The sequence below is a fragment of the Oculina patagonica genome, chromosome 13 (assembly GCF_052425735.1).
Source record: "Oculina patagonica isolate OP01 chromosome 13, crgOcupat, whole genome shotgun sequence".
Classification (NCBI taxonomy): Eukaryota; Metazoa; Cnidaria; class Anthozoa; order Scleractinia; family Oculinidae; genus Oculina; species Oculina patagonica.
In genome coordinates, this window is record NC_135770.1 from 20,339,410 (window position 1) to 20,363,992 (window position 24,583).

General features: G+C 39.4%; 2 protein-coding genes across 2 annotated transcripts; one reads left to right on the forward strand and one right to left on the reverse strand.

Moving 5' to 3' along the window:
• Positions 1 to 743: 743 nt before the first annotated feature.
• LOC144634231 (calpain-B-like) lies at positions 744 to 24,583 on the forward strand. The gene is made up of 20 exons (XM_078493131.1): positions 744 to 1,351; positions 4,095 to 4,278; positions 10,526 to 10,851; positions 12,151 to 12,331; positions 12,797 to 12,877; positions 13,154 to 13,245; positions 13,895 to 13,972; positions 14,837 to 15,028; positions 16,340 to 16,469; positions 17,059 to 17,279; positions 17,815 to 17,854; positions 18,161 to 18,235; positions 19,333 to 19,390; positions 19,903 to 19,939; positions 20,469 to 20,490; positions 20,977 to 21,045; positions 21,940 to 22,018; positions 22,117 to 22,233; positions 23,445 to 23,512; positions 24,084 to 24,583. The coding sequence occupies exons 2-20, from the start codon at positions 4,117 to 4,119 to the stop codon at positions 24,108 to 24,110; spliced, it is 2,055 nt and encodes a 684-aa protein (XP_078349257.1). The 5' UTR covers positions 744 to 1,351; positions 4,095 to 4,116; the 3' UTR covers positions 24,111 to 24,583.
• On the reverse strand, positions 8,813 to 9,987 carry LOC144634454 (uncharacterized). Its single transcript, XM_078493408.1, has one exon. The coding sequence runs from the start codon at positions 9,926 to 9,928 to the stop codon at positions 9,131 to 9,133; it is 798 nt and encodes a 265-aa protein (XP_078349534.1). The 5' UTR covers positions 9,929 to 9,987; the 3' UTR covers positions 8,813 to 9,130.

Below are 24,583 nucleotides of genomic sequence, written 5' to 3' on the forward strand. Positions count from 1 at the left end.
TAATTGTATATTAGAATGGAATAAATAAATAAAATGAAAAATGAAATGAAGTGTAGGCCCATTTATTTTACTGCCATGCCTTTTTTAAACCAGTTTCTTTTACTCGTCTCAGTTCAACATCGAAAACCACACGACAATAAGCACAAAGACCAGCCGAGTCTGCCTGTGTTGTTCCTGTTTCCTTCTCTCTCTTTTTTTTTTTTCACGTCATTAGAAAAAGCAAAGTTTTTGAAGTTTCTCTTTAGTCTCTCGCTTGACACGATCTAAATGAAAAATTACTACGTAAAGCGAAAGCCAACAATATTGGGGTTTACAAAGAACAATAGCGAAGCGCGTAAGTGACGTCACGACTCAGACAAACAACCCGAAATGGCGGACGATTTTCCTAAAACACTTTCTAAAAGTGCCGATGTTCCTTAAACACTCTCATAAAACGAAAACTTCGCCTAGATTCCTTCTATTTCTCTCAGAACACGCTAATGCTTTCTGAGCTTCGTGGGGTTATATTCGTTTGCATTCTATTTTTAGACTTCGCGCGCTTCGCTATTCGTAACGGATACAAAATATGCCTGAATTTAGCAGTTCAGGTCCATTTCAGCTATTACACCACATATCTACGCTGACCGGCATTAACGCATGCTCGCAATAGCTCGCACAGTTAAAAATCCTTTCAAACTAAGATGGCAGCTCGTAGTGATCGCAAGACTAGTTGGCGGACAGTTTAAACCGCCTGCCGTGTCCCCCGCAGTGATGGCGCGCCATGACATGACTGAGCGACGGCCGGCTAGCCCCAGTGCCTAGAAGTGGTTTCAAAAGCGCGTGAAATTAGAACTAATTTGCATTCTAAATTTGTAGAGGAATGTAAACAAAACAGTTTAAGGTGTTCAAAATCATTCAATAGCTATTAAAACACAAACCCTGTTTAAGATACCTGCAATGAAAAACAAAACTATTAACCACAGAAAAACATAACAAAAAAGGTGCCAAAGAAAACGGCTTTGTTTTTGTTCGTGCTCGCGATACCACGCAAGACTCACACAGCCCTGACATTTTGCCTTCCGATCGAGATGCCAGCCCCCTATTGTGACACAGCGATTTTCATAAGAATGCGATTAACAAAGGTACGATCCATCCCAAAACAAACTCCATCGACAGTTGAATCTCTGCACTTAGGCTGACAGAATCAAAATTGCTAATAGCCAATTTGAATTGTTGACATCTTCAAGAGTTATTTATTCGTCTGTGTCGTGCATGCGGGCTCGGGAGCAAATAAAAACATGAGCTAGGTTGGCAAGTCTGGTTGGCATATCGAAGCAGAAGGATTCCATCGCCATCGTCGCTGCAAACTTCGGTAAGTTGTTAAAGTTTGATTAACGTGTAATGGAAGACAAAATCTGCAGTGTTAATACCGTTTGTATAGTAACCGATGACACTGAATCTGTCAGAGTACCTCAAATCAGGGTCCTCAATGACGGTGACTCTGTTTGGAGTCCGTTTGGTCGACTCGAACGCCAAACGAATGTCTTTAAACGACGAATGAGTCTTCCACGCGATAATTGATACGATAACTCACACGACAAAATTAAAGCATGCAAATGACTTTACTTGTAGTATTTTGGATCTTAAGCACAGGTGGTGTTAGACTGCCACCTTAACCAATCTTTAGGCCGTTGATATGCATGTCTCGCTGCATACAAGTCGAAACTTAATCTAGTCTAACATCACTGTTTTGTAGATCGGCCGGAATGCGACACATACGGACTGCAGACTAGCATTTGGCGCGTACCTTCATGTCATAGAGTGTACAGATCATTCGAGTGCCCCGTACTTTGCGGCATTTTTATCGACAGCTATCGTGAATTAATTACTTGAATGAATTGAATGAAACTGGAGGAGTCTGTCACAACAAGTCGCTTTAAGTTAATCCAAAAATCCCATTTAGAACAAGTTAGCGACGAGTACCTAGAGATCTGGCCCAGAACGATCGCAAATTAAAGCGAGACAATCCTGACCACTGTTATTTAGTATCAAGAAACATCTCTTGAACAACTTGCTATGCTAAATCCGCCATTCCGCGCATGGGCTCGCGTGTACTGCATGCATTTATCAACAAAGCAGAGAAAACAGTTATAACCTAACAGTCATATAAGTTACTCGTGTGAAGGAAATAAGCTGCACTTGACAACTGCTGGTGAAAATAATTAATAACTCAAGATATTCATAATGCTAGGACTGCTAGCTGAAGACTAAAGTATTTACATTCGATTTGTGAATAACAATTAGTTAAAAAGCGAAACTTTGCAGAACTCCAGAAGAGAGGCAGTAGTTTAGAGCTTGTTTCGACGATGCAAGATATTTAAAGTTGATGTCGAAAAGCACACTATAAATGGTTTTTAATTTACGTTTGCTTACAAGACTAAAACAACTATATTTCCTTCTGAATGAATGATGTTTTGAAACTATCGACTAACGGAATAAATTAAATTATTTGGTGATTGATACCAAGAAAGCCATTGTCATTTTAATAGTATTTACTTAGGTAGAAATAAGTATTAGGACGCTAGGACTATAAATAAGTATAAATAGGCATCAATTCAAAAATGCAATAATTGTTTCCGTAAAAAGCCAAGTAGTCCAGAAAAAGCGTAAATATCTTAACTAAAAAAATGGACATTCGGACTCCTTGTGTGACATATAATGTCCTGATCACGCGTCCGAATGCAGCCATCCTTGGCAAATTAAATTCTCGCTGCTGTGGTTTTACCGATTACTTTCGAAAGTGTTCTTTGTTGACCTTTAGTTTCTGCATTTGTTAAGGTTTTTATTTAGCTCAAGATGGTTGCGAACTGAAAACAACCAGTCAGAAAGAAGCTGCCATCCTTTCGAACAGACAGTCATGTGTTTTTTTTAAGATGCAGTCGGGAACCCGGCGACCGCCAGTGGGCCATAAAAAGTCTGTTCGTGTTGACTTGTTAGTCGTATTAACGAAGTGGAATGAAATACTGGTACAAATCCCTTTTAAATAATGTCTTGACAGGTTTAATTAAGTTCTAAATCCTCAGCGACTCCATTTTGCAAACTCGCATAGGGGGTGTCTAAGTTTTTTCAATTTTGTTAATTTTAACTTTAATCTACTTTGATTAAGTACTGTTTTAGGTTTGTAACATGTTTATTTATATTGGGGTATAAATAAGGGTTTTTCTTACTAACACTACTTTCGTGTTGGTATGTTAACGCTTACGGTGTTGCGGTAAGGCGTGTTCCACTTTATATTTAACTCCTGTTTTCCAGCTTTAGGGTATTGATATAGTCGGTGCTTTAATTTTCTGGCAAATTAGGCAAACAGCCAAAACCAATGTAGCCTGTTTTGTCTCTGGTTATATACTTAGTCACAGGTAAAACTGAAAGTTATTTACTGATAATAGCCATTCTATCTGCACGCAAAGCACGCGTCCGAGAAGCGCGTCTTTTACAATTCACAAATCGTGGTTCCGGGGTTTGTTACAGTGTCGCAAACTGTCTGAGCACGTCCTACAGAATATGGCGCGTGCACACGCAATCTGAAAGTTGAATGACTCGTATATGGCAAAAATAATATTCGTTACCTCAAAAGCTTCAGCTACTGCGCACTTATTTTGCAATTGCAAGTTTAATTTATATGTGCTGTTTGTGTATTGGCTAAATTTATCGTTGTATGATGCATCTTTGTTTATTTTTAAAAGTGTATATATAAGTATAAATCTGTAATGAATTGATAATTAACGAAGCCCCGATTAGCCTTAGTAATAGCCCTTTTACATGTTTTTGACATACTAGCTTCTTTCATTACCAAGCCTTGCTTTCGAAATTTTATCATGAACAAATTCCCAAAGCAGAAAAGATGAAAAAATAGTACCCACGTAGAAACTGCAACACGGTTGCAGAGAGTTGAGAAAAATATGCAAAAACGAGGCTTGGTGTTGAATTTGAGTATTTGATGTTATCGTGCATAAGGCCTATTTTCTATGGTAAGGACAAAATGCCCTTTGCGAGGTAATTCTTAACTACTTATGCTTTCTTTCTTGCTCTTTTCACACCTCAATATCATTTATTAGGTAGAGGTTGCACTTTTAAGCGATGTCCCTTAAGCGCGCCCTACCGAGAGAGAAGTACCTTTCCCTTCAGAGGGATCTCCAGAAGAAAGGTGTTTTATATGAAGACAGAGATTTCCCGCCAGTTTCCCGCAGCCTCTTCACTAAGACGCGTCCATCTGTTAGTCTTCAATGGAAAAGGCCAAAGGTAAGGGTTTCTTACACGTGCATTATGCATACCAGTACATTTCTAAGCAGTGTCCTTGGCGTGATTTGCTTAGCTCTTTTTTTTTTTTTTTTTTTTTTTTCCTTTTTTTTTTTATTCATTCACAAAAACAATAACACTTATTACACGAAAAGAAACTACGTAAAAAATTACTTACATTAACAACATACAAAAAAAGAAAAATTAAATAAATAAATAAAAGGGCGACTCCTCTGCCTAAAAATGTTTCCTTTTGCCTATTATTACATCAGTTCAATATTATTATTTTTTAACAAATATTATACGCGATAGCTACTTCATATAGTTCAGTTTGATTAACAGCAGTTACTAATAATTAATATTTAATCCTAAATGTTATTTATAGTTAATAGTTGATAATAATTGATGATAATTGGTGCAGAAAAATATCCTAGATAAGTAATATAAAACAAAAAAAGTATATTTATCTCTCAAATGCACTTTGGCCTTGGTTCGCTTAAAGAAGGTTAATATTCGAGGGAGTTTTTTTTTTTTTTTTTTTTTTTTTTTTTTTTTTTTTTTGCAAAAAAGACTACGTAATGTCGAGAAGTGGAAGTAAAAGATTCCATTTCTTAGAGGTAGTATCTAGGTTGTTGGACTCTATATGAAACTGCGATTTAAGGGACACAAGAAAAGTTGTTAAAACCGGGATCTTCTTGTTGACTCTGCAGCTCCATATATAATGTCTTGCCAGAAGAAAGCAGAAATTTAATTGAAGTGAAAACTTGGTGGTGTCTGGTCTCAGACCCAGATATATGGCGGAGTGTTTTGGATAGTCTATCGTTATTAGGTTGACCTGTTTAAGTTTTTCAGTCAAAGTTTCCCAAAAGGTTGCTACTATTGTACAGTTCCAGAACAGGTGGATCAGGTTTTCGGGATGGTTGGTACAAAAAGAGCAGTTTGGGTCCTGCTTTATATCAATTTTTGTTAGGAAAAGGTTCGTTGGTAGAATACGATGAAGAAATCTGAATTGAAAGTTTACGAGTTTTGTGCTTTTTGTGCAACTAGCTGCCAGACAATAGGCATTAGTCCAGTCAGCAGAACATCTTTCATCAGATTTAATACTGTCGTTCCATTTCTCTTGGCATTTTAAAGGTGCGGTTCTTTTGGAAGAGAGGAGCTTCTGGTATACAACTCTGTTCGCTTTATCGTTCTTAATAAAAGTCTCGGAAAAGGTATCGGGATTTTCTATGCTACAAGGTTCTTTGCCAAGACAGTTAGAGTTGAAATGGTGCCGAAGGGCAGAAATAAGGCCTAGATACTTTATAGGTTGTATTCGTATATTGTAAGTGCTGATAAGATCTGCAAGAGGGAGAAAACTGCGCGAGTCCGTCATTAACTGGCCTACCTTAGTAATTCCATGTAGGAAAAGATGTTTGTAGAAAACCGGTCTGTTTTCGATTCTAATTAGTGAATTATGCCATATGTGTTGTTCCAGAAATTGCTGCTCGGTTTTGATTTTGTCATCAAAGTTAGCCTCTGACCATATTTCTAAAATTTCTTGTAGAAAAGGGTCTTGGACCGATATCGACTTTGAAATGTCACGTTTATGTAAGTTGCATCTGAAGATTAGTTTGCCGCCATACTTCCCGAGTTCAAGTTCAAAAAATTCTTTCCATTTTCCGCGGTTAGAGTCGTCAAGATATTTTTTTAATCCAAACAGTCTTGAGCGATTTGGTAAAAGAAACAATGTCAACCATTTTTAAACCTCCGTTTTTATAGTCGTTTATCATGACACTTCGCTTAATCTTATCACCCTTATTGTCCCAAAGGAAGCTGTAGAAGAGATCGTTTACTTCTTTGATGATTTTATGATTTGTCGCCAAAGGGGCTAGAATGTACGTAAGTTGAGATGCTGCTAGACTTTTGATTACTTGGATTTTGCCGAGTAACGTTAGCCGGCGATATTTCCAATTGCTTAAGATGTTTCTAATTTTGTCCGTTTTTTCCCTATAATTTATGTTTAATGTGATGCTAGGATCAGTAGAAAGCCAGACGCCGAGGGCCTTAACTTTCTTTTCTGGCCATTTAAAGTTCTTCTCAGGAAAAAGTTTTTCCTTATTTCCCACCATTGATCCAATCCATAGAGCTTCGGTCTTTTTGCTGTTAAGTCTGAGACCAGACATACTTCCAAAAGTTTCGATCGTCCTAAGTGTGGCGGATAATGACTCCCTAGTGCCGTTCAGAATGAAGGTTGTGTCGTCTGCGTACTGGCTTATTTTGATTTCTGAGTTGTTTACATGTATTCCTTTTATGCTCTTGTTCGATCTGATTGCTTTAGCTAAGATTTCAGCAGATAATATAAATAGATAAGGCGAAAGAGGGCAACCTTGCCTAACGCCCCTTTGTATTCGGAAAAAACAGCTCCCCCAGCCATTGTTTAAGACACAGCTTTCGATGTTATTGTAAAATGTTTGAAACCAGCTTATCAGAGAAGGGCCAAACCCAAAATACTGGAGCGTGCGCTCAATAAAAGACCATTCAAGCGAGTCGAAGGCCTTTTCAAAATCTATAAAAAGCAATAGCCCTGGGATATTTTTTTGGGAAGCATGGTTAATGATGTTATCTATCAATCTTATGTTTTCTCCAATAAATCGACCCTTTAGGAAACCCGTCTGGTCGTTGTTGATAAGTTTTTGGATAACCGATTTTATTCGATTTGCGATAGCTTTTGCGGCTATTTTGTAGTCGCAGTTAAGGAGAGACAGTGGTCGCCAATTCTTAATTAAATGTGGTTCTGCGTCTTTTTTTGGTATGAGTTTAATGATTCCGCGTCTTTGTGTGATCGAAAGACTTCCTTCATCATATGAATAGTTGAGAGCACTTATCAGAAGGGGAGACACGTCTTTCCAAAACGTTTTGTAAAACTCAGCTGGGAGTCCGTCTGTTCCAGGGCTTTTGTCCCGATCCATGCTTTTTAGCGCTTTTAGACACTCTTGTTCTGTTAAATGACCTTCGCAGCTCATTGCCTCATTGTGGTCCAGAACCGTGTCATTTTCAGATTGGAAAAAAGCGCTTTCGCGTGGTATCACATTTTTCTGGGATGTGTAGAGCTCTTTATAAAAGGTTTCACATTCAGCAAGGATTTCTCTGTCGGATGTGACAAATTCTTGATCAGTGATTTTAAGCTGGCTTATTGTACTCAGTTTGAAGTGTCTTTTCTCAAGGTTGAGAAAATATTTAGTGTTTTTTTCACCTTCATTGTACCATTTAATTTTACATCTCAAGATTGCCCCTTGGGTACGCACTTTGATTATCTCTTCTAGTTCGCTTTTGAATAACTCAAGTTGTTGTGTTTTATTTGTTTTTTGCGTTTCGCTGACGGCAGCCGGCTGTTCCAGTTCTTTCTCTAGTAAGGCAATTTTTTCCTCTAGCTCATGCTGTTTATTCAAAGTTTTGCGCTTTTTGGCGGCAGCGAAGCTAAGGGATTTTTCCCGAGTTTTAAGTTTAATCATATCCCAAAGAAGCGCAGGGTTTATGGACTCATCGTTTTCGTATTCATTCTGTGTTTCATGGATAGTTAACCTTATCAAATCAATGTAGTCCTTATCGGCCAGAAGTGATGTGTTGAGTTTCCAAAAACCAGGCCCTCTTGGATTTGAGTGAAGAGATATATTTAATGTGATCATTGAGTGGTCTGTCTTAAAGCCCGGTAGAATGTTTGCAGAGATAATGCTGCACAGAAAACTTTGACTTGTTAAGAAGAAGTCTAATCTACAGTGGACAGAAGGCTGTGTTTGTCGCCAAGTATACCTTCTTTCTTCGGGGTTCAATATTCTCCAGGCATCAACAAGATCGAAGTTATCGCATATCTCATGAATGGTTTTTTGCGCGTTGTGATGTGTTTTGGGCAGGCCCCCTTTTTTATCTTTCTCTACATCAAGAACGAGATTGAAATCGCCTCCAATGATTATTTCTTCTCCTTCGAAATCTTGAAGGTGATCAAAGAGATTTTTAAAGAAAGCAGGATCATCATCGTTTGGGGCGTAAATGTTTGCTAGGGTTATGCTTTTTCCATTTGTTTTTAAGTCACACAAGATAAAGCGTCCTGAATCATCGGTATAGGTTTTTTTGATTTGAAGATCGAAGTTGTTATTAAAAAGAATGCTTACACCAGCTTTTTTGCTGGAGAAGGAGCTGAAAAGGCTTTTGTATCCCCATTCAGTAGCCCATAGGTGTGAATTTTCTTGCGAACAATGTACTTCTTGCAGCATGTAGATCGAATATTTTTTAGATCTGAGCCAATTAAAAGTTTCTCTTCTTTTAGCGTTATTCCCAAGGCCCCGTACATTGAGAGAAGCTACCGTGATTGTATTGTTATCTATATTGTGTTGAAATAAAAGGTGATATAATCGATATCTGCACTATTTGATTATTTGACAATAAAAGCGTTATGAACAGAACACATACGACATTGTTTTGCATACTGCTCAGAAATCGTATTTTTAAGCTTTGAAAGTAGAAATTGTATACTAAATATCTAGAAATATTTTGGCGAAGTACTTTGTATATCTGTGCATACTGGAGTCGACAAAAAAGTGTTGTAATAATACGAAAAGCACGTTGGTGGCACGAAAAAACACAAAAAATTACACATAAACATACTAAAGCGCGTGAAGTTAGGCAAATAATCAACAAATAAAGCATAAACAAAACTATAAAAAATCCTAATCAGTTTGGGTTAAGCGACTAGCGGGTCCGAATGGTGAAAATCGGATCGAGTAAGTATTGTCGGACAGCTAAGCCGCCCGCCACCTGTAGCATAGAGATTTATATATAAAGAAAGTAAGGTACGAGGTATAATTATTAAACACAGTTACTCATCTGCTTCGTCAGCTGCATCTAGACGTTTGCCGGGAGGCCAGAATTTGCCGTTTACAAACAGTTTGTCGGGCTGGCTCTTGCTGAAAGATGCTCTCATGCCCTGTCGTCGTGCTTCTTTGAAAACTGCCATTTGATCTTTCCGTCGCTTAATGATTTCCAGTGGAAGATCACGGAACATTTGGAAGTCAGTATCTTCTAGTCGTCGCCCTAAAGAAAAAATTTCCTCCACATCTTTATATCGAAGAAATCTGGCAATGATTGGACGTGAAGCTGTGTCGCTATTCCGACGGGTTGTGAGGCGGTGTACACGTTGAATTTCAACGTTGCGGGCGTTGCGGTAGCCGAGATCTTGTTCCAAAAAATTTCTGAGCACTTCTTCGGTGTCTTCTTCACGTGCTTCTGGGATATTGAAATATTTGATGTTTTCTCTCCTGGAATAGGCTTCAAGGTAGAGGTTCTTTGAGACGATGTCGTTCATTTTGGCAGTGATCTTCCTTTCGCTCTCAATCAGAGAGGCTATTTTTTCATTCTGCTCCTCTATCTTCTTCTTAAGCTCGTCTTGACGTTCCTTGCACTTATCGCCGTTGAAAGTACAGGACTTCTTTAATTCTGCTATATCGCTCTTGGTCGTTGCTTCAAATTCTTCGAGCTTGGCTGTTCTTGCCTTGAGATTTGCCAAATTGGTCTCTATATTTCTGACGGAACTTTCAATTGAATCAAGTTTGCTCAGTCTCGCTATTATGGAGTTCAGTTGTTCTCCAATGAGTTCAATTTTGTTGAGAGCATCCATGATTTCGTCGTTTGCCTCGTGTTCGCTGCTTGTGCTTTCGTCTATTGCTTCTGCAAGATCTCTGGATTTTTTCGCTTCATGCAGAGGCGACGTCTCGTCTCCAGAACTTGTAGACGATCTGTTTCTGCGTTTTCTGATAAGATTTGACAATTTTTCGGCCATGAAAAGCTTTTGGAAGGCGGACGGCTTTAAGCGCGCTCCTACTCCGCCATCACTCGGCCCAATCTCCTGTTTACACGGGGCCGGCCCAAAATAGTTCTGGTCCGAGACCTGACTGGATCAGGCCCGTTTACTTGGCAACATTCATTTTACAAACGTGCGATCAAACGGAATCGGTAGCTTGCTCTAAAACGGGCCGGTCTAGAAGAACACGAGATTGTTCCAGTCTGGGACAGGACCATTTCTAAACCTGGCCCAATCGGGACTGTATAGGCGATGGGTAGCAGGTTCCGTATGAACAAAAGGTCTATCCATATCTGATTTTTCGACAGCATCAATTTGGAATCTGTGACACGTGCACATAGCCTGATATACAAAGGGGGTACGATATTTTGTACGCTTTTGGAATTTAACGTACAAGTTTAAACTTACTTTCAGGACATCTGCAAAACAGAGCCCAAGTTTTTCACCAAAGGAGTAAGCCGAACAGACATTGCTCAAGGACGAATGCTGAACTGCTGGTTTGTGGCAGCCGTGGCTTCTTTGACAGACGCCAAGGAGTTATTCGACGCCGTATGCCCAGATCAAAGCTTTGATGAGCGTACTTACTGCGGAATGTTCAGATTTAACTTTTGGCGATTTGGTGAATGGGTGGAGGTCATAATTGATGACTTTTTGCCTACCCACAATGGCAAGTTATATTACGCTCGCTCAGATGACCCGGACGAATTCTGGAGCGCATTGTTAGAGAAGGCTTATGCTAAGTAAGTACATAATGTTCCATAAATTTGTGTCAATTCAAGAAAATTTACGGTGCCTTTTCCCAATGTCCCCGGGTTTTTACGGTAATGTGTATGCTTCACACCTCAACTTTTTATGTTGCTCCATATTTATTTCCATAATTAATCGATTTCAGCATGGGTACGCGTTAGTCATTCCAATTTCCAAATTTTTTTTTTCAAAGTTAACTGAGCCGTTTTGATCAGGTTCCTTATGAAATAATAATAATGACTTTATTACTGCGTCAGTTACATCTAGCAGTGGGGAATCCCCACTGCTCATAGGGGACACCTAACTAGAACTAAAATGAATATAAAATCGAAATAGAAACAGATAATAACATAATTCTGAAAGACATTTACAAATGATATACAGACAAATCCTGTAAGAAAAATTAAATTTATGAATTGCAAAGATAGCAGCCACTACATCCATCTAAGATGTTACTCAAAATTAAGTCTGCGTATCTGGGTCGTGAACTGCTTGGGACTGACAGCCAATCTTTCTTTCTTCCGTGAGCTACTCCCAAACACCCTTTACCAGATGATTCTGTCCCTTGAAGCCGTTCAAGATCTTTGAAACCCTAGCTTTGGGTCTTTGGGATGTTGCATTTTTATCTATATTACGTTGTACCAGAAGCATATATGCTTCTGGTTGTACTGAGCACGTTACTGACACGAAACTACTCTTGTATCAATTACGAACATGTATTGCGTAAAAATGCGGGAATAAGCGTTAGGCGTACCCGATTAATTTACATTTCTGTTTAGAACTTGCACTGAAACATGCTTTCCTTAAACCAACAAAAAGTTTGACACACGCCTAGGTCTTTTATGATAATGATAATAATGATAATGAATTTATATAGCGCATTTTTCATGTGTATATGTTCAAATGCGCGTACACCTACTTATTCACGTCTCAAGGCCAGACCACAACACCGGGAGCTTCGTGCCCTACCTTTCGAATAGTGTGTGGGCTTTACGTCCCCTGTTATAAGACTGAAGATACAGGAGACGGGACCTACGGTTTATCGTCCTTCCGAGAAGACAGAATGTCTAACCATGCAGATGTAATACAAAGGCAGCACATCCCAGTTTTTTAAGACCCTGAGTGTTGGTCCGGTCTGGGGTTCGAACCCACGACCTCCCGCACAGCAGTCCGGCGCTCTACCAACTGAGCTAACCAGGTGGCGGTTTTATCCAAAAATCAAGTTTCCAGTTTCAGAAACGAGTTTCCTTGTCCTGAATGATCGGATTAAACTGAGTCTTTTGATACTGCAGAGTTTGCGGATCCTACGAAGCCATGGGCTTAGGTCGTATAAGTGAAGCTTTGCAAGATTTTACGGGTGGAGTTATCGAGATGATCAACCTACAAACGCCTCCAGCTGAGGGATCGCCTGACGTGTATAGAGTGTTGGAAAAGGCACATGAGCGTCACTCGCTGATGGGCGCTTCAATAGAGGTAGGACAATTCTGGATGAATTTAACCACCAAATGTGGGCATGCAAAGAATGAAGAATGATTTTAAGGGTCACTGCATTAATCGTCAACCACCAAATGGTTGGCAGAAGTTTTTCCCTTAATCTTAAAAAGGCTTGTCTGAATGGCTCATATGCAAGGGATTAATGGATTGAGAGTTAAAGGCCGGCTAGTGGTTGAAGAGTTGAAGGTCGCCCATTACCTCCCCAAAAAAGGCGCTCAAATGAGTGAAAAACAGGTCGCAATAATGCACCAAGCCCATTTCTCAGTATAGGTATTGTTTAAAACGGACGAATCAAAAATGGGCTTCACCGACAAATAATAGTTTAGACAGTAAACTATCAATCACTCTTTGCAGTCCCACTGTAGTTGCATGAATCTGATTCGTTGGTAATATAAGAGTATGATATTTTTTAAATTTGTCCTATTTTCTGTCTATTTGTTTTAGACAAACTCACAGACCATTCAGAGAACGTTGCCAAATGGACTTATAACTGGACATGCTTACTCAATAACAGGTTTTGCTCAGGTAACTACAAGCAAATTCCGCATATCAATAAGTGGTTACAGTAAAGGTATTTGATACTGGTTTTTGGTGCAGTTGTTTTAGTAGTTATTGTCAATCAACTTGTTTATTCTCACGAGCTAAATTCTAATGTAACTGACAACGATTAGGGCTGAAGGAATTAACTACACAAAATTATAGTCGTACCTTCTTTGTTAAACTGTCACGCAATATAATCACATTTTTCTTTCCCTCTTTTGGTTATATCTATTTTCTTTCTTCTTTTCCCATCCTTTACAGGTTGATTTACCGACATTCCGCGGTCTTAAGCTAATTCGCCTCCGAAATCCTCATGGAAATAGTTCAGAGTGGAAGGGAGCTTGGAGTGACAGGTGACAATCATTTTCAAGTATCATAATAGACCAAAGGAGCCATCGCACCCCGGCATCGCACCTACCTGTTTTAAATAGTTTTAACGGTCATATCTTCCTATTAGCTTGCAAATTGCGTCCAGGAAACAAATTTCGGTTACGTTGAAATTTCATGATTTGACTGATGCCAAAGTTGTACTCTGGAAGGTGCTAGGTGGCATGAACAATGCTATTGGTAATGCGGCGACGTCACAACTTTCGAGTGCTTGAGCTTTGCCTATTTTCTGAATGAGTGACAATTAAGAATCGCAATCGCTTGTAATCTTAATCTTTACCGGCAGGCACTTATTACGGTTCGACTGCAATTGTGTTTATGCAAAGGTTACTATCAGTTTTCAGACTTATTTCGGCATGAGTAAATCTGTCTTTATCTCATTTTGTTAAGACCAAGAATAATGATCAACGTTTACAAATTGCTAACACTTGCCTTCAATTGAAAATTTTTCTTTACGATATATTTACCAATACTGATGCACTTACCTTGCAATTTCAGGCGGCTAGCATTCTGAGTTCATCTTTTTTAGTTGATCTCGAACCTTTCTTCTGAACAAACCATTGCAAAAATGTCGCTTGCGAAGTTCAAATTTCTTTTGTCGTTTTCTCCTCATAGGTCTGACGAGTGGTATCAGTTATCAACAGAAGAGCGAAAGAGACTGAATCTTGTGTTTGACGATGACGGGGAATTTTGGTAAGTGTAACATGTATGTCGTTCAGCATGCAGCGTGCAACATGTTAGTTGGTAAGTCGTAACATGCTAAATCAGCAAATGATGACTACAAACATCACGTACCACTCTGATCAGTTATTTTATCAATGCCACCATTATATGCCTGGTCAGCATTATTCATCATTATAGTCCTTAAAATGATTGTATTTCCTTTTGACCTTTATCTAAGTGGTTTAACACCACGTTATTAAATGACAAACACTATTTCAAGTGTTAATAGGCAAAGACATTTTGTTAAGTAAACGTGTTGCCTGTAAATGCTTTTCAGTGAATTTGTATTCCTTCGATCAATAATAAATGCCAATGTCGTTGCGAAAGTGGTGAGTTATAAAAACACAATTGGGAGTTTGGAAGAACAAGAAAAGCAGTGCATAGAAGCAAGAGCCAGAAACAAGTGTTTCGACTGCTTTTTCGAGTTCTCCCAACCTTTTAGGAAAACGTGAGGAAATGAAAGGGAATCGCTCCTCTCTTTACTCGCGCTATCATTGCATCAACAGTTCGCACTACAATGGGCGCCAAAAGTGTTGAGACAGTCGGCACTTTTTGAGTACCTTGGACAAATTTTACCCCTCCATTATCCCCTCCCTCCGAAACAATGTTGGATTTGCTATCTGCAAGACTTGCCTCGTTTGTGTACAACATTGAGAAAGGGGGGAAGGGAGTGGTTCAAAAACTGCAGCAGATTAAAGGTGGAAAAACGGGAATTTTAGTATTAATTAGTATTAATTTCATCCAACTGTCTCAAGGACTTTTGACGCCCATTGTATTTCTGTGTTTCTTTTATCCCATGCTTTAGTACAGGGTGTTTTAACATTGTATTCACAGGATGACAATGGAAGATTTTCAGGCGAATTTTACACGAGTAGAGATATGCATGCTTACTCCAGACAGTGTTTTGGAGGAGGACCAGAAAAAATCATGGAAGATAAGACGAGAGAAAGGTCGCTGGCAAACGGACGCTACAGCTGGAGGCTGCAGGAACTTTATTGAGACATTCCACATTAATCCTCAGATAAGGTAGCCAAATAGTCGCCTTCATATTTGAGCCTTCTCGAATGCTCAAATGGCAAACACTTCTATGCATTATTAGAAGCATTTAATAAACGTTAACTAAGCCTGAGTGCCGCCTCAACCCCAGCGCCGTTACGTTTCACCGTGTGCGGTCGTGCACGGTGCACTTGGCTTTGTGGGACTGATGCAAGCAAATAGCTGGCTCCCTAACCATCAAGTCCCGCGTTCCTTTTTCCCGCCTTTGGTGGGGGGGGCGGGGGGAGAGAGTGATGTTTCGACCCTTTTCAGTGAGCCTCGACATGACTACGACGCCGAGGACAAAAATTTACCACCAGTGAGAATAGTGCGCATTTAAACCGCTGTCATTTTGGCCGGATAAATGTCGTAGCCGCCGTTACTACGAATGTTTTGCAGAAAAGTTGTCGTAGTTGTCGTTGTTGACAAAAATTAAAAGAAAGCTTTCTGTCAATTTTTTGTATTAATTTTGCTGACAACTTACGATAGTCTACTAGTCTCAAGGATTATCAACTCTTTGTTATGGTGCAGAATTCAGTTTTAGAAAATTGTCTAGTTTCTAGAGCAAATATATCGATATAAATACATACTACTTATTAACCGGAGTGAGGCACGGGGACCAGACCGAGGTGATGTATTGACCGAGCGACAGCGAGGCAAACGGTCGAGTCTGAGATCCCTGTATGACCGAAGGACGAGGTAATAAGTTATTTATTATATGCCTTAAGCACTATCAAAAGAAGAGATAATCAAGGGAAAACACTGGAGGTAAACTCGCTCTCGCTCTCTGTGGCTCCTCCGTCCTCATACTAAAGAAGTATCGTTGCAATTTCCATATTGAAAAGAATATTTTGTCGGCATTTTGTTGTTTGCCCCCTCGCTAATAGCTTTTACTCACAACTCAAAAAAAAAAAATTTCAAATGCCCGGCTTACAAGAATAATGCCCGCTCAGCAGCCAATCAGAGCGCGCGTACTATTGTAGCCATATAATAAAGTAGGGTAATTTTTGTGAAAAACTGAGCATTGAGAACGAGCCACTATGAAATTACCCTCCTTATTCTTCTCTTGTCAGATAAACCCTAAAAAAAGAAAATCAAAACAGAAGGCGGCGAAAAAGCGACGCTTCAAATTAACAGTTCTATTTTTTAACTTAAAACTCTCCTGTATAAATACTTCTTTTTATATGTTCAGCTACTATACTCGAAATTTAACAGGTCTGCGAGCGAGAAAACTATCAGCAATGAAAAACTACGTGAATTTAGTCTTCTGCTGTGATACTAAAGTTCTGTTTTGTTTAACAGGATTGAGTTACAAGACCCGGATGAGGACGATGACGAAGACCGCTGTTCAATTGTAGGGTCGCTTATGCGCATTGATCGAAAGAGAACCCCAGCTAACGATAGACCACCGATTGGGTTCGCCATCTATAAGGTGACTATGAAACTGTCGCTTAGCAAAGGCAGCAGTGTTCTGTATAACTACGTAGCGTTGTCGTTTTCTGATGTATCTAGGAGTTTGAAGTTCAGTAAGGAACTGTATTCAGTTTGTCGCGATCTTGGGAGAAAGAAAAAGTCTACCTCCCCAAGGGACTAGAGCCCATTACCTTCCGCACATGCATCGGTCCGACGCTCTGACCACTAAGCCACAGAAGACTCGTGGTGAGCTGGGCCATTTGCTAGGTTAATATGTGACATGTGCGCCCAGCTGCAGCTACTGCTCGGATCAGTAATATGGAAAGCGTCCAGTGTGGTGATAAGTATAAATAAGGTAAATGTCTTCATCATCATCATCATCATCATCATCATCATCATCATCATCATCATCATCATCATCAAAAACATCATCATCATCATCATCAACAACATCATCATCATCATCATCATCATTTCTCTTCCCTGCGATGGACTAGCATCTTATTCTTCTAGTCGCTTAATGCTACAGAAATACAATAGAGAATAGTCGTACAAAAAAGGTTCCTTTCAAGTAATAAAGACGGTTTTAACTTCTTCTTTAATCCTAGATACCAGAAGACCTGCGTGGTACCAAACAGCGTTTTGGCAGAAGGTTTTTCGAGACTAACAAGGCAGCAGTAATGACAAACTCTTTCACCAAACTGAGGGAGATCAGCTGCCGATACTCACTTCCACCGGGAGAATATGTCTTAGTCCCCTCTACGTTTTATCCGCGTCAAGAAGCCGAGTTCCTTCTAAGAATATTTTCGGAGAAACCGCACGAAGCACGGTTAGTTATCATGAGAGTTTTTTTGTTGTTTGTTTTTGCTAGCGCGAGGTCCGTGTAGGAGAAATGTTGGTAAAATTTTGTTTTGCAAGTTTCAGGGACCGAGCAGCAGGCAAGGCCAATAAACGTCTGTTATTTCCCGATATGGGCCGAACAGACTAGTTCGGGAAAAGTATCCATGATTATCCTGGCTCTTTTTCAACTTCGTTGAACTTTCCTGGCAGTTGAATCTAACTTGTTGGCCAAATATAACTAAAGAAAGGTGTTTATACTAAGAACTTTCAAACTAAAAAATGGCTTATTTTACTCGTGAGCGGTGCAGCAGAATGTTACTTTTTATCCTGATCAGTTTGCATCCACAAATTTCCAAATAATTATTGCAAATTTTAACAAAGTTTTCTCTACTTTAAAGGCCATCTTCTTTATCCCAAATAAGAGCTCCCAAGCTGGTGTGATGCATATTCTTAATATTCCTAAAAAAATTGTAGTGGCTTATATTAGCGAAAAATTTGTTCATCATTTCCCTCCTTTTTTGCAGTGAAATTGACGTGGAAACAAAAATAATGACTACACCAAAGGTTTGTCAAGTTTTAAGAATAAAGGGGTTACTGCATGGACACACAATTTTAAATTAACTGAAGGCGTAGGTCATCTGGGAAAGTGTCTGCGTAATGTTAATTTGTTTTAGAACTTGTCTAAGAAAGTTCTTAATGGAAGGATTGCATTAAAGTAAGGTTTATAAGTTACTCTACTCTCCAGCTTTTTTAATAGTCTGTTTCAAACCGTGCGTTAACGTGTGTTGTTGGTCAAAACACTTAACTCTTTTTAATGTAAATTTTACTAGAACTTGGTTTATTGATGTGTTTTCTGCCCCTCTCCTATAGCCCTCAGTTTCTACGGAGGAGGCTGAAGACATCGATAAGAAATTTTGGAAAACATTTCAGCAATTTTCAGGAGAGGTTAGTTGTAAAGGAGAAAGACACTTAAAACTTTCCTTTCCGCCTTTTTCTCGATTTTCATGAGATGAGAGACGACTTTCCAAAAGAAAGCCTTGATAAACTAGCTTAAGCAGCGCTTAGATGCCACACCATTGTCAAAATCTCCAGTATCCAAGCCCTGTTATTACAACTAGCCTTTTTTCAAATAAAGTTTAACTTCCAAGGCTACTGCTTCTGTAACTTCAGACAGGGATGTGAAAAAATATTACTGCAATTCCCCCCCCCCCCTATGAGAATTAATAGTGTACGTAGTTTCATTTTTGTGGGAGGCGCGGTGGCCTAATGGTTAGCGCGCTCGACTCCGAGTCGAACGGCCCGGGTTTGAGGCCTGGCCGGGGCGCTGCGTTGTGTTCTTGGGCAAGACACTTTACTCTCACAGTGCCTCTCTCCACCCAGGTGTATAAATGGGTACCGGCGAATTTACTGCTGGGGGGTAACCCTGCGATGGACTAGCATCCCATCCAGGGGGGAGTCAGCAATACTCCTAGTCGCTTAATGCTACTGGTTTTGGTTTTAAACCGGGATAAGCTCCGGCTGTATGGGCCTCATGGTTCGGAGACAGACTTTACTTTACTTTTAGTTTCATTTTGCCGTTTGTTGGTGGGTGGGCGGGCGAGTCCGAAATCAAAACGTCACGGTTTCGTCGCGCCTCCGGAGATTTTTAATCCGAAAGCTAGAGTAAATTCTTCATCTGAATACTGTTTAATCTGCTGTATATTTGTAGAGTAAATAGTTGTTTAAATTTATTCGGAGTTTTTTCCCCTTGCTTGATAACAGTTCCCTCACAAATGTCCATGAATTGTCGATGTGTGCATAAACTGTCGAGAATCCGAATACCGTTTTAGTGTAAACGCCTGTGAATCCGAATGCCCTAAATAAGACGAATCTGGAAACATTTATAAATCCCAAAAATATCCTGTTGTTTTACATTGTAACATAGTCTAATAGTGCTTGTGCAATATCCGATTGGACAACAAAAGTAGAAAGTTTTGCGACTTACCCCCAACTGAAACTATGAAACACGAGAAACGACCAACTTTTTTTGTTTCGCTTCACAGGATGGGGAAGTTGATCAATATGAACTGCAGGAAATCTTGAGCCGAGCTTTCGCCAGTTGTAAGTATAGAAGCTCTTTTAAAAGTTCTTTGTCTACAAAGAAGTATAGAATAGAAAATCCACTATGGACAATATTGTACGTTCATAATTGCTTCCATTTAAACTACAATGTAGGATTTTATTTAAAACTCGCTGGCGCAAGTTTTCTAAAGTTACTTAAACACTAATTTACTAATTGTAAATTCATCAATATTTGTTACTTTTTATCCTAATTACCTATGTAATGTAAACCATTTAGAAATCAATAAAAAATTAATTAAAAAATAATAATATTAAAACGTTTTTCCAAAGGCCTTGAAAGCCTACATTAACGATAATCAATTAATGAAAATAAAGCAATGTTTTATTTCTAGTTTTGTAGTGTCTAAGAAAAAAATCGTTATATATAGTTAATTATACTGACTGACGCTAATGCTGGGTTAGCCTAATTCTGCTTTCTAGGCTACTGTCCTTTGAAATTTGTTTATTTTTTGTGCCTAACTTTACTCATTTCCGATCACTCTAAATTTCAGTGGTAAATTCGAACCAGTTCAGCCTGGAAGCTTGCAGGTAAAAGTTTTACGGTGAAGGGGAGATGCTTACAGTGTATAGTAGAATTAAACAGTACGTTAAAGAAGCAAGTAAAACCACGGCCACTTACATTTATTTATCCTGTACCAAAAAAGAACCACATTATTGCAAATTAAAACCTTTGCGAACAGTTGAGGCAAAACGTAGGATGTATAGCTTTAACCAACTCAAAAACCTAACACGTTAAAGAGGTTTAGTTTAAAAGCGCATAGCGCTGGTCAAGACAGAATGGAGAAGAAGAGTTTCCTATTTCCAGCCACAAAGAGATAACAGACTCACGCCTATGTGCGTGATGCAGAGTGGTCACTGCTGAGTCTTTTCGATATTAATCCGGGACTTATCTACAGAACAACCAATGAAAACAAGGTGTAATATGCCATATAGTTGAAAAATATGACTTATTCTTCTAGTAATAGGGCTTTGTGATCAGACAATAGCATAAACCGTCGACAGATGCCATCATACCTACAGTCGTATCTTGACCTTTGTTTCCTTTTTCTTTACACAGGAGTATGATTGCAATGTTCGATGTATCCTTTTTGTCAGAGATGTCCTTATAAAAGTGAATGGAAAGAAACCTAATATATAATTAATGAAAATGTTTTAACAAATTTTCACTATGTTGTTGAAAAACACCAAAGTAATTATCTAACGAAGCAAAGCACTGCTAAACTGGCTCTCTTGATTGGGCCTTGCTAATCGGCGTATGCCTTAAGGCTGTTAATTTTCTCAATCAATCAATCAATCAATCAATCAATCAATCAATCAATCAGTCAGTCATTAAAACAAGCAGATACACAGAACCACTTCCTGAAGAATTTTCCGAAAGGCACGTTATTTGGCGTAAATTTTGTGCTGTATAAAGTCAGAACCTCTCGAGCTCTCTTTCGTTGCAAGTATTTTAGTTCAACGCTCGCCCGCGTAATTTACTTCAACACGTACAAAACCAGAAACAACGACAAAAAAGGTTGACACCATAAACAACAACAATAAAAAACCTTGACGTTTGTTCAAAGATAGACAAAACTGGCGCACTAGGCTACAAAGAGTTCAGGGCGCTGTGGACCATACTACGTCAGTGGAAGGTCAGCAAATATGGCGTGTTTTATTCCGGTAACTCTTAAGCAACGCCTCCTTTTGCAGTCCGCAGTTCAGTAAGCACAACTCATAGCTCTGCAACATGGCGATAACAATTGGCATATTTATTTAGTTCAAAGCTGACGCATTTATTGTTTTACTTATTTCGTACCTTCCTACATCCGTACCTTCCTACCTTCTTCGCCACCTACCTAACTACCTACCTCCCACTACCTCCCCCCCCCCTCCTCCTCCTCCTCTTCTCCCCCCTCTTTCCCTCCTCCCTCCCTCCCTCCCTCCCTCCCCCCCTCCCTCCCTCCTCCCTCCCTCCCTCCCTCCCTCCCTCCCCCCTCCCTCCCTCCCTCCCTCCCTCCCTCCCTCCCTCCCTCCCTCCCTCCCTCCCTCCCTCCCCCCCCCTCCCTCCCTCCCCCCCCCCCCCACCTACCTACCTACCTACCTACCTACCTACCTACCTACCTACCTACCTACCTACCTACCTACCGTACCTACATGCCTGCTAACTAACTGCCTAACTACCCATCTATTTCCCTGCCTGCCTGCCTGCCTACCTACCAACCTACCTTCCTACCTGCCTACCAACCTACGTTCCTACCTGCCTACCAACCTACGTTCCTATCTACCTACCCCTCCTCCTTTCTCCCTACTCACCTACCTGCGTAGCTGCCTACCTACCTACCTACCTACCTACCCGCCTACCCTCCTACCTACAAACCTACCTAGCTACCTCCCTGTCCGTCCGTCCTTCCGTCCGCGCGTCTGTTCGATTGTGTCTGCCTGCCTGTCTGTCTGTCCGTTTGTCTGTCTGTCCGTTTGTCTGTCTGTCTGTCTGTCTGTCTGTCTGTCTGTCAGCCTACTAATCTATTTATTTCTCATATGAACAGGACGTCTTCCACCGTTATGACAAAGATCAAAGTGGAGATATGAACCTCTATGAGCTCCGAGAAGCTCTCAGTGCGTTAGGTAACTCCAACACTATTTGTGCATTTACAACTATTTCTCTTGGTTATTTTTTGTTGTCTTTTTTGTGCGTTTCTTTACGTCCGTTTGTTCTTCTGCAGGTTATCAACTCAGTAACACTGCGCTAAGCTCCATTCACCTGCGGTATCACAACAAGAAAGGGACCATTCCATTCGACATCTTTATACAGATTTTAGTGCGAGTAATAGTCATGTTTGGTAAGTTAACAGCCAGGTCTGAAATTTTCTATTAGAACTGTAAAATAAAAGAAATTAGTAAATATTTTCTACCTCTGATCCTTTTGTGTTAAAAAAGGGCTACGGCACGGACAACGCATTTCAAAAGAAAAATAGCAAGTTTTGTCATGTTCGTCGTCCATTATCTGTCTTTATGATCGTCAGTCGAAACCACCCTAGTTTATTTTCGAGTTGTCATTACTTTGTTGGTGCTTTTCTACGTTAGAAAACTATTATTTGTTTCATTCGATTTAAAATTAATTAGAAAGATGACCTAAAATATCGTGACATAACTCCTTTAAGTCTCTGGTCCTTAAACAACTGACTGTCCAGGAGGGGCCCAGTTGTTCAAAGCATGATTAAGCTAATCCAGGATTAGCGTGAAATTTGACTTCAATTTTATATAATTTTATAATTATTATACAGTTTTGAAATGGACCAATCTTTTCAAACTTAACAAAATATTACCTTTGGGAAACCCTTTAAAATAAGAGAAATTAAAATCTTGATCATCTTTTAATCCTGGGTTAGCGTTAATCGTATTTCGAACAGACCCGGCCTTGCAGGGCTGTAACCAAATGCCTTTGGCATAGACGAGGCAAGATCTTGCTAGTGGGTTCTGGGGGCATGCCCTCCAGAAAATTTAAAAATCTAGAAGCAAGGAATCTCTTTCAGAGACATTTTTCATGAGAAAAATCAATCTTATTCAACTGGGGATTATTTTTCCAACAAAAGATATTTTGTTTTTAATTTTGGGTAAAAGGTTAGACGAGGCAAGTGCCTCGTCTTGCCTCTTGCTAGTTACGGCCGCGTCCAGTTTTGTCGTGATATTATTGGGTGTTGAGAACTTAACTGTGGAAAGCAACTGGTCAGTTACTGTACTGAAGTCCCAATTGTGTTGATCCTGTTTTGTAGTCGAAATCTATTTGTCAGCTTTGTTGTTGTCGTGAACTGAGTCGGCACGATCCTTACACGAACCTTCAACAACCAATAAAATCACGAAGAAACTGACCAATCACTTTCAAGAACCAGACATTAGGGCATCGACTGACAAACAACGTTTCACTTGACCCCGAAAATCACTTCCGCAAAAGTCAGTAACACCAACAACAACCCTTTGTAGATTTACTCTCACCAGAAAAATCACACTTCACAAACAACTGATACTTTTAATTTTTTAAATTGCATTGCAGATACTTTCAGGAAAAACGTGATGAAACGCGGCCCACGAGCAAACAAGGCAACGTTCACTATTGATGACGTAAGCATTTCTCAACACTTTCGTCGACAAGAGGGAACTACATAACTAGTATAATGATAATTGTATTCCTAGAGTCCTCGATTCTTATGGTTATAGTACCACTAGAGACAAGGAATAATCGCATATTTTAGATTTTTTTAGCGAAATACATAAACAGAAACTTATACGAAAACTTTGTTTTCGGCTTAGCCACAAAAGAAAGTAACTGTCCATCCATCGTTTAGTTCTAAGTTGTAGGATAGTTTTTTCATAGAAAAATACACTGGATAGATTTAAATAACTGCGGGGCTAATATATATTTACTCAGTTTTGAATTTGACGTGGTTGTTTAAACGCTTCCAAATCTGGAAGAACGAATGCAAGGATGAAAGGATAACGATTGAATATAAAGTGTATATATAACTTGTCAATGATATCATAGTTACATACATGCATCTTTATTCAATTTTGTAAACATAAAATTGAAAAAGGGAGTCTAGAGGTTATTCCTATATAAAAGAACTCCCCTAAAAATTCATTATTACAAAACCATTATAAAAACTGTGTCAGTTTTAATCTGTTTTCTTTGCAGTTCATCGAGTCTGCCTTGACAGTGTGAAAATGAGAATACAGTGGCAAGAATGAAAAGTCTGAAAACGAGAAACAGAATACAACGCAAAACATGCAAAAGAAGAGGGGGTCTGGTGCGACTTGGATCGAGACTCGAAAGCTTGCGCGCAAGGCCGCTTGCAAGCGGATACAAGCAGTAACTGCCGAAAGTGTTGCTAGGAAAATAATTAAAAATTTGGAGTCTTGTTGTAAAGAATAGTAATTGAAACTTTATAAAGTACTTGCATAAGTATAAATGCAAAATATAACTTCTAGTTTCTCTACTGAGCTTAGCTCACCTTGTGTGACAGGGACCAGATAAGTCATTTAGTAGTACTGTAATTTCGGACGTGGGAGTTCGGGTCCATCGCCAGTGCGGTTATAATTAGCTTCTTTTGAAATTTAGACTGTGAAAAATTATTATATAATTACTTTACTGGAAAAATAACTTTCCAGAATTCTCGTCTAGCATTTTAAAGTGCA

Bases quoted from the DNA above. Each gene is read 5' to 3' on its own strand.
- LOC144634231 (XM_078493131.1), top strand. From the start codon at position 4,117: ATGTCCCTTAAGCGCGCCCTACCGAGAGAGAAGTACCTTTCCCTTCAG. The intron at 12,332-12,796 runs GTAGGACAATTC...TATTTGTTTTAG, and splicing joins TGATGGGCGCTTCAATAGAG to ACAAACTCACAGACCATTCA. The intron at 17,855-18,160 runs GTTTGTCAAGTT...CCTCTCCTATAG, and splicing joins AAATAATGACTACACCAAAG to CCCTCAGTTTCTACGGAGGA.
- LOC144634454 (XM_078493408.1), bottom strand. From the start codon at position 9,928: ATGGATGCTCTCAACAAAATTGAACTCATTGGAGAACAACTGAACTCC.